The following is a 12,029-nucleotide window of genomic DNA, read 5'->3' on the forward strand; positions in this document are numbered from 1 at the left end:
CTAAAGAGAATATGTAAATGCTACTATTGTAAATCTAGAGCAGTTCCATGGAATAAGACCGTATTTTAGCCTATGTTTCTAATTTTAAACACATTTTAAGAGCACCAATAAAAACCAGCCCTGGTAATGTTGTTTGCATGCCTCAGCATTGAATGATTGATAACCTTTTCTGTGGCTTCAAGCCTCGTGATTTACTCTCATGCTTGAGGTATTAGAAGGACACTTGGGGGTTAAAATCTCTGCTCCTTATTTACGGCTTAGTTGCTCCAGTTATAGGCAGGTGAAACTTAGTTGAGTTGATTTTACAGGAATTGTATCAGTGGAAAACTGGAGTAACTCAGCTGTGAACCAGCTTCAGCACACTTTAAAAGTAATGTTTTCTTCATCATTTTTTAGACTGCTGAGATTCTTAACTTGCAAATGGTTATTTTAGATCCCCTTGTAATTTCTCTCCCAAATATAGTGGTGTGGGGTTTATTTATTTATTTATTTATTTATCCTTACTCCAAATAGACTTGGCTCATAAGTGGTGAAAGAAAAACATGTTTCATGTTGCTTCCTGACATTGTCTAGTCTATTTCAGTTTGCATCTCTTAGGCACTATCAGGAATTACAATATTTTAATTAGAATTACTGCAAGAAGTATTAGAGTTGAAATGGTAGCAATAATTGCAGAAGTGTTAGTTTAAAATGCTGTAAGTTCTCTTTTTTAAAAAAACTTAATCATTGCATCTCCTGTGACTTAACTGCATAAGAATCTTTCTATATGGAGCTTTCACAGCAGCTTCTATATCCTTTTGCTTAATTATGATGTTGTATTTTATATGTGAGCTGGGCAAAAAAGTTCTCCCTACCCACTTCTTAAATGAAAATGACATCTTTATCCCACTGATATCATTAAGTATCTGCTGTGGATTTCAGCATGCCAAGGCCACTGTATTCAAGGATCATTTTCTGAGATCTTCTGCAGTGTCACCCATCATATCTGTCTTGCACAGATTATGCTTGAGAGCAATGTGGTGATTTCTGACATGTTTGACATTCCCTACTTGTAACCTTAGACCACTGTGTTAGGAAGCACTCTCACAGTAGACTTGAGGTCACAGATTCCTACTCCAGTTCAAAAAGCTATGCATTTTAGGCACAGTTCTTTTCCCACAATTGTTTCTGTCACTGTGACTTTACAGATTTTAATAGTTTTTAGTCCTCATTCTCACAACAGTGTATGACAGTAAAATTCAATCTCTTTACTAATCTGTAGTGCGCAGTTCTTTTAGAGGGAACATCCCATCCTTCAGGTTGCCTAAGTGAAAAGAAGATCAGTTGTTAGAGTGTCTTCTAGACCAGTCCCTTTAAAAAAAGAGATGGCTGCTTATGCTGCCTAAATGAGAAATAGGAGCCTCCAAATTTGCTTCGGAAATGCAGTGCTCATAAGCCCAGTCATCTGGTATCTAAATGCTATGAATAATGTTAGTGAGTTGCCTGCCAACAGACACCCCTCCCATATCGAGGTCATTGTCATCTTCTGATGATTCATCAACACACAGAACTTCTCTTCATAAAAATGCAGCAGTGGCCCTGTTGATATCACATGTAAAGAAACCTCCCTGTGCTTCTCCCCGCCTCACCACCCCATGATACGGTCTGCTTGGCAGCACAAATAAACATGGCCCTCACTTTATAGGGGAGGAGGAGGAAAACTTCTGACATGACTACATTGCTTTTATGAGCTTGGCTGTACTTGCACTTCCACACAGAGATTTTCAGGTGAACAGTAGCTGCAGATCTGGCTTTTTTGGGAGAGGGCTCAGCTGAGAGCAGGAGATGGAGGTCAAGAGTAATAAATACAGTGTAATAAGGCCCTTTTCATCGAGTCAGAAAGCATTTGCTCTTTGCAAAACAGCTTCATGAAAATATATTTTTCAGCAGAATTTAGCAGGTAGATAACTCTGTCCCCAGTCTGCGTTAGGTGACATATATGTTACTTTAAACTGTCATTTGCTGAAATGCACTTGAATTTCAACTGCTCTTTTCTTTGAAGAAATGTTTTAAAGGAGTATTATCCAGATAAGTCACAGGAGGTGCAAAAAATAGTTCTTTGTCAAATCCCAATTTTAATTTCACTTCTGTTTATTTATGGACAGGAAGTAATTTCAATAACGATAACACTTTGGTAGTTATAATTATAGATGAGATGTAAAGACAGAGCTTGGACTATAAAGATGAATCAGAATGCCCAGGTTACTTTTTCATTATTCGTTTGTTTCTTTTTTCTTTTTATTTGTGTGAGATTGGCAAGTGAAACTAAATTGATCACATAGTCTCGTTCTGCTGCTAGTCATTTCCCTTTTTTCTGCTCACATGCAGTGTCTTAATGGTATTACATTTAGCTTCCCAGCATTTTAGGAGAATGGTTAGCCATTAGGATAAGGTGTGGGAGTTTACTCTGTGCTCTTAATTAAACTAAGATACTGCTGTTCAAACTGAGCCAAGTTTTCAAAAATCATCTCTTGGACAACCTGGAGTTTTACACATACAGTTCCACGGGAATGATTTTTGCACATATTTGTAAGCATTTTAGAATGACAAGTCAAGTAGCTAGATGTCATGCTCATGGGTGATACACTTAGTGTGGAAAACTTTAAATATGCAAAATGTGCTTGTGAAAAAGTCTGTGGGTCATTATGTGTACTGCTTTTTAAGGACTGGGTAAGGAACTGGCAGTATTCTGCTGCTTCTTAGGATGTTTGGTTAGCAGATATTAGCTAGCTGCATCCTCAGTGCAGCAGACTTTTGTCCTAGAGTGCAAGTGGTAGTTCAGGAAAGCCAGTCATCAGTCAACCACGTTAATGAAATCCAGCCTCAGATAATGACAATTCACTCCCCTCGGTCTCCCATGGACAGTTATGTTTTCTGTAACTCTTGCAGTGAAAGCTATTTCATACAATGCAAACGCGTGACCAGTCTGTCTTTAGAGAGGGCATGAGGATTTGAGTTCCTGGCCATGCACAGGAGTGAGAAATGAAGGGTTCTTGGCTGCCTGCAGCTTTAGAAAAGAGGTCTTCTATAATCACCCTCTGTTGTAAAGGCAGGATTATTTGTATTTGTTTCATTTGGAAAAGGGCCTTTTTCACTCTCAACAAAATACTGTTGAGCACCTTCCTGCCATCCATTGGCTTTCCCCCCACAATGGCTCCAAGGAGAAATTAAGCCATTGTAGGAATGGGAGTCTTTCAAACGAGCATTTATGGGCCAAAGGAAAGATGACCAGATGGGTAGTCACCCAAGAAAATACAAATCAAGCCCCAAATCACAGCCCAGGACTCTGCCATTGAGATTCCATAATGCCTGTTCAGGATTTCTGTTTATTTTTCAAAGAGGGGGATCATATATAGCTTGGCTTAAGCATTTCAATTTATGTTTTTGGCTGTTGGGGGATGCTGGCAAAAGATAAAACATCATCGGCTCATTTTCCATCAGTAGCGCTCTGTCATTCCATTAGAGCAGGAAATAGCTAGCTCCGTTACTGAGTGAATTTGACTTTAGCATGGATCAGAGAGAGGACCCCTAGAGCTAAACACATCTCCTTATGCCAGCTGTTCAGCATAAGACAGCAACGGCATGTAGCCAAGTGACCACCCCCAGGATCCGACATGTATTGGCATCACATGGTTTGCAAAAGCAAGCAACATGGGAACATTTCCAAGGGAAGTGAGGTATTGGGGGCGGGGGGGTGATTAAAGGAAGTTCCAGTGACAGTAAGGTTTCTTTGGTGCTTGCTAAATAGTAAAATGAAGACTTGAATATTTTGCTGTAGATTCCACCACAGAGAGGTGTAGCATAGGAACCTTGATAGATGATACTGATTTAATCAGAGTATTCACTTGAGAAGGAGTTCAAGTCAAGAGCTGCTTTCCAAACATCTCTTAGTGATATTCCCCAGAAGTGCTGCCAGTGAGAGAGGTATTTACCTTCTCTCATTTACAATTAAAGAGGCTAAGAAGACATGGCTACAACATTCCAGTGTTGAGACTTGACTTTTTAAAATGCTGAGCGTTGAAGTTGTGAGCCTGAATTGCACATGCGAAGGGCATTGAAGAGGCTTGCTTTACAGGACAAGGTTGCGATGGAGCTGAGAGTACATCTGCAGTCCTGATTTCCTTATATTTCACCTTTTTTTAGTAGCATTGTCTGACTTTGAGAACGTCATTTTTCTGTGTAGCCCACTCATCAAGTCTCGCCCTAGTTCACAGTGATTCTCAGCATCTTCAGTTCCAGCTGATTCCAAGGTCTAGTCATCTCAGGCTGCATACCAGGGAGGAAAAAAGGAGGAGGTAGATCCCAGTAAGAAAAATATGTGAAAATGTGTAAACCCTAGTCTCCGTGTTCCTCAGTTTACTTGTTGATAGGCAGCAACAGGGATTTTATGATGCTCAAACTTTTTGTAGTAAAATGTTCCTAACTAGCAAGGGCAAAGTGTATAGGGAGAATCAATATCTTAGACCGGGTGATATAACTGGAGTGGGAGAGATCAGTCAAACTTCCAGGTACGTGCACTGTTCTTTAGGGCACTTGAAGGCTGTCTAGTCCCTTGAAGAAAAAGCTTATATGCTTTGAAATCTGGCACACGACTCTGTTTTCTTTCTCTCTGTTGTTTTCTTTTTTAAACTTCCAGCAATATCAGTCAGTCTAAAAAAAAATATTACCTCTCCCTACAAACTTTGCCTCACATATCTGTAGATCCTCACAACAGATCACTGTTCCAAATTAGGCACTGTTTTCTGAGGGCATCCTGACAAGTGTGATTTTTTGGGGGGGTTAATCTGAGAATCTTAGTTTATCCAGTGTGGCAAGGCAATATGCTGCTGCCAATCCGCATGAGTAATCTTGTCTGGATTCAATTTTGCAGCTTAGGCAGCTTAGCTCCTGGTGAGAGATCAGCAGGCCCTTCTGCATGGATAGATGGGCTAGTTGTTTATGATTTCTGGCCTGTTTGTTAACTTCCAAGGAGCCTGAGCTTTTGTAACTGTCTTCTGTTTTTCTGAACAGATGCAGACTCTGTATGCTTTTGATGAAGAAGAAACAGAAATGAAAAATAAAATAGTTGAAGACTTGAAGACAGCTCTGCGGACTCAGCCCATGAGGTAATGCTGTCCATCTTTCATCACGATTCACTTCCTCCTCATGGTCAGATGTGACATGGCAAAGAGTGGCAATGACAGAAACCTCATTGTCTCACCATACACAACACATGCGTTCTCTGATAGTTAGACAATCCACAGAGAGTCTAACAGTTCCTGTTCTGAACCTGTCCACCTGGGGGACACACACAAATGCTGAAACGTACAGCTTCAGGAAAATAAAAGAGCCTGTTGTGAGAAGCCTTTGGAAGGTTTGTGCAAACACAGGTAATGACTCTGGAGATCAGACTTTTAGACCTCATAGCCCCTTGAACCTCCCATGTAATTTGATTCATTATGGGCAAAATATCAGCCTCAGCTGAACTTTGAATTCAGGCCTTCCCTTATCTTCAGTAATGTGAGCTGTCTGATATAAAGCAGCTAATCCATCTGACATCACCTAGTTTGGCATTCTTCCTGCTTTATGTGTAACTGTGATATAGAGAAATTTTAAGAAACTTTATTGTGTATTTTGTCTTTGAAAGTAAGGTCATCTTTGTTTTTCTGGGAACAATGCTCTGAACAATGCAAACTAACTAGGATAGAAACATTTTGCATTTAACACTTAAAAGAGCACCTTACAGAAACCATAACCATAGTTGATATGATCTCAGAAAACATCTGGTCAAAAAGATTCTGGATGTCTTTATACTGAACTCAAATTAGGCAAATGTGTTTGTGTCCACAGCATGCTGAAGTCATAGCTTCAGAGGACTTCAATAATGCCCAATTGTGTGTTTTCTGAAAGGAAGTAAAAATAAAGCATAAAATTACCTCAAAAGAATTTGGATTGCAATTAGGTGGAGTTGAGGTGAAGGTATTTCTGGGAGTTCTTGCCTCAGAGCTAAGTGCTGATTTTGCACAGCTCTCCCCTTCATGGTGTTTCAGTAAGTTTCTTGTTGGCTGGAACATAAAATATGGGCTTGATTAAGATCAAAGTCTGTGTTCAGTGGACTCACACCCAGATCAATCTTAACTGTAAGAACTGGAGTGCCAGGCAGAAGCCACTGGGGCCAGTGCTTTGAACAGATTTACTTCTGTGGATGGATGTTTTCTGAAAAACTAGCAAGTGTGTGTGTGCATGCATGTATGTATGTGGGTATATAGTTTCTTCAGAAGCATCAAGTATTAGTTTCCAAGGAAGGTAACATGCAGTCCTTGGTTTTATTGATTTTATTTACTGCAGGGACTTGAATCTTTGTAATTTCAACAGAATGCTATTGCTTGTCTCTCTACACTGAGAAACTTTCACTCAAAACTACTGAAAAGAAAGGGGGTACTATAAGAAAAGCACTTGGAGAAGGAGTCCTGCTTTCCAAGTGTCCTCACTTCCTGCAGTCAAGCCTCCTGTATTGTTCAAAGACAGATGTGAGGGAGAGTGAGGGTGCATTAGGAAGCTTCAGTGCTGAAACATCTCCTTTCTGCAACCAGCAAGCAAATATAGAGAGGCCATCATCATGCTCCTTCCTGTGTGGTGGCTTAGTGAATGTTGAGGTACTGAGTGAGCACTAAGTGAATAAGAAAGACAAAAGGTGATTGCTGTGGTAGAAGTAAGTCTCCAGCTTGCTGATGAACCTGTGCTGAAATTTAGTTGCAATCAGACCTCATTTGTTGTAACCCAGTGTCTTCTGTGGTAGGAAATTTGTAGCTGGAGCTTTATTGTAAGGGGCAGCATCTTCTCTTTGGACTTGCACATGTAAATGTAGTTCCTCAGCTCAGTAAATTACTCCACTTCAGCAGAGCCTTCAGTATTGACTGCATGCAGCTTCTTAGTTCATGGCAAGCGTGAGGTGAAGCACATCAGCTTAAACTTCAGTGTTTTGCCTTCCATTGTAAAGGTCTGTAAGAGAGCAACACAGCCAGTTTCTGAAGCTCAGCTGAACCATAATGATTCACCAGGCCGTGGTAACTTTAGCATGTGGGTTAGGTGGTGCTTTTAACATGGAATTGAAGGAACAGTGACCTATATTGAGAAGTAGCCTGAGGTTTGGTTTTATGATGGTTTTATCCTGTCTGTCCTAAAACAGAGAACGCAATAAAGTGCAACTAGTCTTTATATTAAAATGGAAGCTAAGACAACTGCCAAACTCCCAACTCTTGCACAGGTTTTAGGCCAGAGGCCTGTACTGTTGACATACTATGTAGCAACTCATTTACATTAATGTGGAGCTGGTTTGATGCTTTTTCTATGAAAGTGATAGCTTTGTCATATCATTGAGCATAGCCACAGCAGCAAGGCACTACTGCTGTGTCCAGCTGAAGGATGTCTTTGTGGCTACCACAGGTTGTTCTACTCTCTCATTTTCAATAGGACAGCCTGGCCTCCTTCTTGAGAGCAAGGCAAAAGAGCGAAAGAGAAGAGAGAAATGTCTTTAGCCAAAGCTTTGCAGGGTTTTCCAGATCAGACCTATGTTACTTCTGCTGGGTCCCCTTGACAACAGGCTGTTGCTTCATCTGTTTATAATAACCCTAACAAGCTTCAGTACAAGCATCTGTGAGCTGCCCCATAAAGTGTTCTCTTCTAAATCGCTGGCGATAGTTTAGGGGCTTTTTTTTAAATAGTTAAGCCAAGCCAAATTTTGAGTTAAGTCCTGTGTCTCAACTAATTTCCAGCGACTCAATTCGTTAGCTGCCAAATGGGCTGCATGCCAGTGCCTGATCAGCAAGCCAATTTCTTCTTGATGGAAAGGTTGCAGTAGAGGGGCCCTCAGCTCCATCAAATTCCTCTCATAAGCAGGACTATACCCAGGCCTTCAAAATACTAGTCTTCCTAGTATTGAATTTGGACATCAAATCCTATTTTCCTTGCTGCTTCTGTTCATCAGACATCTGATGAAAATAGAGAGTGAAAATCTAAATTCACATAGGGTGGACTGACTGGAATCTTTTTGTGATGATAGGTACACAGGGACTCTGACAGCTTCCTAATAGGCACTTCTGCTTGAATGCTCTTATCCAGAGGAGTCAAAAGGAGAAGAATGCAAGTGTCTGGCTCTGCATTTTATTATACTGAAGAGCTGGGTCTCTTTTACTAGAAAATGGAGAGCAATGATACCAATCTGTGCCTCTATTCCAACCCACAAGTTCTAACAGCAACGCAAGCTGAAGCAGACCTTCCCAAAATCACGTTCTTGTCTCCTCTGGAGAAAAGGTGATGGAAAATGTGGAAGCATCTCTGGGCAACTAACTGGCCCACTCTGAACAAGTGCATTTTGTTCTGGTATTCAGGAGCTGCCTGAAATAATAAAGCCAGGTTATGTCCCAGCATGCAGGCGCAAACGCAGCCTTAAGAGAGCGGAAAAAACATACTGGCATCTAGTAAGGAAACAGATTTTCTTTCAGGTTTGTAAAAACTTATGACTATAAACAAGTGTGATGACAAACTGTTGGACAGAAGCAGTGAGAGGGGAGCTTTTCTTTTGGTATTTTGGTGCCCAAAAATGGAGGTTCAGAAGTGCAGTGAAAGTAATAACTAACAAGGGACAGGAAAAAATAAGTTTCTGGAACCACAGAAAAGTCTTTCTGCTTTAATTCTTGAAGGGTAAACAAAAGGACCTTCTTTAGTCTGAATCAATTAAACCATCACCACTAATGCCCTTTACTTGTCTGCTTTTTTCCTTCTGTTTTACCCAGATTTACCTTCCATTACTTTTGTTTGGTTTAGCCTTTTTGCATTTCAGTGCATGCTGGAGATGATCATTTGTGTATCCAGCAAGCAAAACTCATTATGCTGAAATTTTCAGCGGTGTAGTAGTTGTCGAGATTATGTGTGTCCTAATTCAAAAGCTGATGTCGCAAAGTGCAACCTTAGCTGTTACTAGGGTGGGAACATCCTGCTCTCTGCACACCCCCAGCATATGATCTTTCTGTCTTTCTTGAGCCGTGTTATTTCTCACAGGGAGGCTGTCCCCTGCTATACTTGGAATCCATCAGTGGGCCATTACTTCTTAGGCTTCATCTATTTTTGAATGAAAGGTTTGTTACTAGAGCTAACTAACTAACACATTTTAACTAGCACTCACTAAAACTTGAAAGGAGAAAAGGTGTCCTGCCTTTTAATGTGTTCTAAACTGGTCAAGTGAAAGTCTGAGGTGAGGTTAGGCTTTAATTTGCTTGTTTAGCACCTATTAAAGCACACCCTACTTTATTTGTGCTTGGGTTTTTGGATGTGTTAGCCAGAATGCTTTGGCAAATATGCCTAACTTTACACCTTTCAATCTAGAACAGACCATTACTTTGCAGTATATAAGGCATGTAGGATGGCAGTTGCTCATGCATATACTGTGAGGAAAAAGGTACTTAATGTGTGAGTTGGGCTTTCCTTTGCACATACACACGTGTGTGTGTGTGTGCATGCGCATACACACCCACACACACAGAGGTATGTCCATACTTACAGACATAAAGATGCATAAACACCAAACACTGTGAGGATTATGAGTCAGCTAAACTCTCACTTCTGTCCCTCTTCTTTACAGACATTTACACAGATGTAACCTACCCATGACCACACCAAACAGATCCTTTTAATGAGAGTGTCTGTTGGCCTAGAAATTGCAATTGCCATTTCTCCCTTTATCTCCCTTTCGCATGATTTCTGGCTTTTCTGGACAATAGGGAACTAAGTGTTTTGGTAAAGGAAGGTGAAAATCATCATTTGATTCCTGCTTCTGATGTCAGCTTAAATGGGAAGGTTCTCAGTATTGCTTCCTATTGAGTAATGCAGCTTACTGTTTGCTCTTTGGACTAGGAAGAGTACAGGAAATTCCCGACATTGTTTTAAATTATGTCATTAATCAAGGTCTGTAACACACACCACTTTCCTGTGCCTGCCTTCTTTTTGGAATGATCTCATCCAAACAGTCCTAGAAAAATTGCTCTGCTGTGCATTTAATAAGGAATTGTACTTAATTGGGACAATGTGACTTTGGTGCCTTTCACATTTTTTTCATGTGGTCATCACAGCAGGCCAAAATATATGAAGGTTATAGTGCCTTGCATGTCTTGTCATAAAAGCAGGTGTTTCATCTGTAAGTAGGTTTTAGAAACCCTTTGTTCAACTGTTTCTTTGGGGAGTTTTCTTTTGTCGCTAGAGAGCTCCATGTCTTCAGGAAGGTATCCATCTTAAGCCTTGTCTCAGCCCTGGAACTGAGAGGAAGAGCAAAATATCTGCCTTTTCTTTTTCAAAAAGATGGGTAAGGCTTGACTCTTACAAGGGATCTGGAAGGAACAGTTAGGACATGGGATGGATACATAGAGTTAAACTTTGGAGGTGAGGAGGAGTAAGGAGAATTTAAACTAGTCCTTCTGGAGTAGAGCTAAATGGCAACTCGGCTCTTCAGGACCAGGCTTAGAGAAGTACTAAGAAGTCACTGGCATCACAGTGTTTGGTAACAAATCGAGTTTGTGCTTATTTTGGTTCCAGATGAATCCTTAGCCCAAGCATGCACAGCAGCAACTCTTTCAGCCATGAATGCACTTGTTTCAGTCTCCTTTGGCAGGCTAGCAGCCACATACATTACAGAAACTGAACTACCTTTTAATCTTTATATAACCAGTTAAAATAACAAACTGCTTTGAGTGACTTACTAAATTCCTGGTTCATGATGTGTGATCCCACTCTCTAGCCTGGAAGCAGAGGGGCTTTTGCTCCTATGGTTTGTTAAGGTAGACAAGATGATGTGTCCAAAGAATGTGCAATCAAACCTGTGTGAAACTTGGCAGGTTGTCTTAGCAGGGTTCAAGTAAACCTTGTTTTCATTTTTGGTGTGCACGTGTTCCTGTGTGAGCTTGCCCTTACTCTCATATTCACTTTGAAATTCAGTTTTGAACAAAACCCAAACCTCAAAGCGAAACATAGCTGAAAGCCCTGGGCTTTGCAATGTTTCTGGTCAAACTGCTGGCTCAAATAATCTGAAAGTTGGCAAATCTGTCAGTGTAGCAAGCCTAACTTTCAGGTAGGTCCTGAACTTTCCCATGTGGTGTAAGGTATAAACAACCAGACCACCATACATGTGACAAGAGCATATTATCCAGAAGATCTGTAAGTATGGCACAGGTTTGTTTTGCTAGTACAGAGACATGAGCAGAGAACACTGAAATGTTGGGAGACTTTCAGTATGATACTTCTTTTAATGATGCATATTAGGGACACCATCTCACTTATTATGAGCAGATAATAGAGAGACAGCACATTGGAAAGTATCCAACAAGAAGAAAGTATCCAGCAGTCTGGGGGAAAACTCAAAGATACAGACTTTTGGTACTCTTAATTTGTTTTGGAGGTGACAGTTGTTAACAATGTTTTCATTTGTTTGGGGTTTCTTTCTACATTATGGTGCTTAGAGCATGGCCGTGGCCATATTATTGTTGCTGTGAGTTTTGGTAGACTGAAAATTTGAATAGAATTCATGTGGTCTTACGTTCAGGCATTCTAAAGAAATGCGCCTAGCTGAGCGACCTCCGTTAGAGAAAGCAGGAGGTAAACAAAGTAGTCTAGAGCAGCCTTTATCTCTTTGAATCCCCTGGGAAACCTGAATGGAACTTTGTTGGAACTATTAGTTTGAACTGTCTTTGAACTCCAGCAACTCCTGTTGACTTGTCTAGTATCACCCATCATTTTTTTTTAATCTTGGTTTTGAACAAAAATTTAAAGTGTTCCAATAGACTTTCTCCTTTATTATTTCCATCCCCAGTTTCCCTAATCTTAATCTGAAACAAAGCAAACTTTATGTGGTTCTGTTGTTAGGATAGAATAGGGTAGAAACAGAAAACTAGTGTTCCCAGTACTGAAAAGAAACTTGTCTCATGCAGATTTAGTCTTTGTTCTGTCATTTGGTAATTGATTAA

The 12,029-nt window shown here is 40.4% G+C and overlaps 1 protein-coding gene across 5 annotated transcripts in view; it reads left to right on the forward strand.

Annotated features, from left to right (window-relative positions):
* DAAM2 (dishevelled associated activator of morphogenesis 2) overlaps positions 1-12,029 on the forward strand; it is a 210,268-nt gene that overhangs the window by 128,076 nt on the left and 70,163 nt on the right. For all 5 annotated transcript variants that reach the window (XM_026121182.2, XM_064509538.1, XM_064509539.1 and 2 more), the window contains one exon: positions 5,050-5,144. In XM_026121182.2, coding sequence (XP_025976967.2) covers positions 5,050-5,144 — 95 coding nt within the window. The remainder of the gene's footprint in view (positions 1-5,049; positions 5,145-12,029) is intronic.

Source organism: Dromaius novaehollandiae, chromosome 3 (assembly GCF_036370855.1).
Source record: "Dromaius novaehollandiae isolate bDroNov1 chromosome 3, bDroNov1.hap1, whole genome shotgun sequence".
Classification (NCBI taxonomy): domain Eukaryota; kingdom Metazoa; phylum Chordata; class Aves; order Casuariiformes; family Dromaiidae; genus Dromaius; species Dromaius novaehollandiae.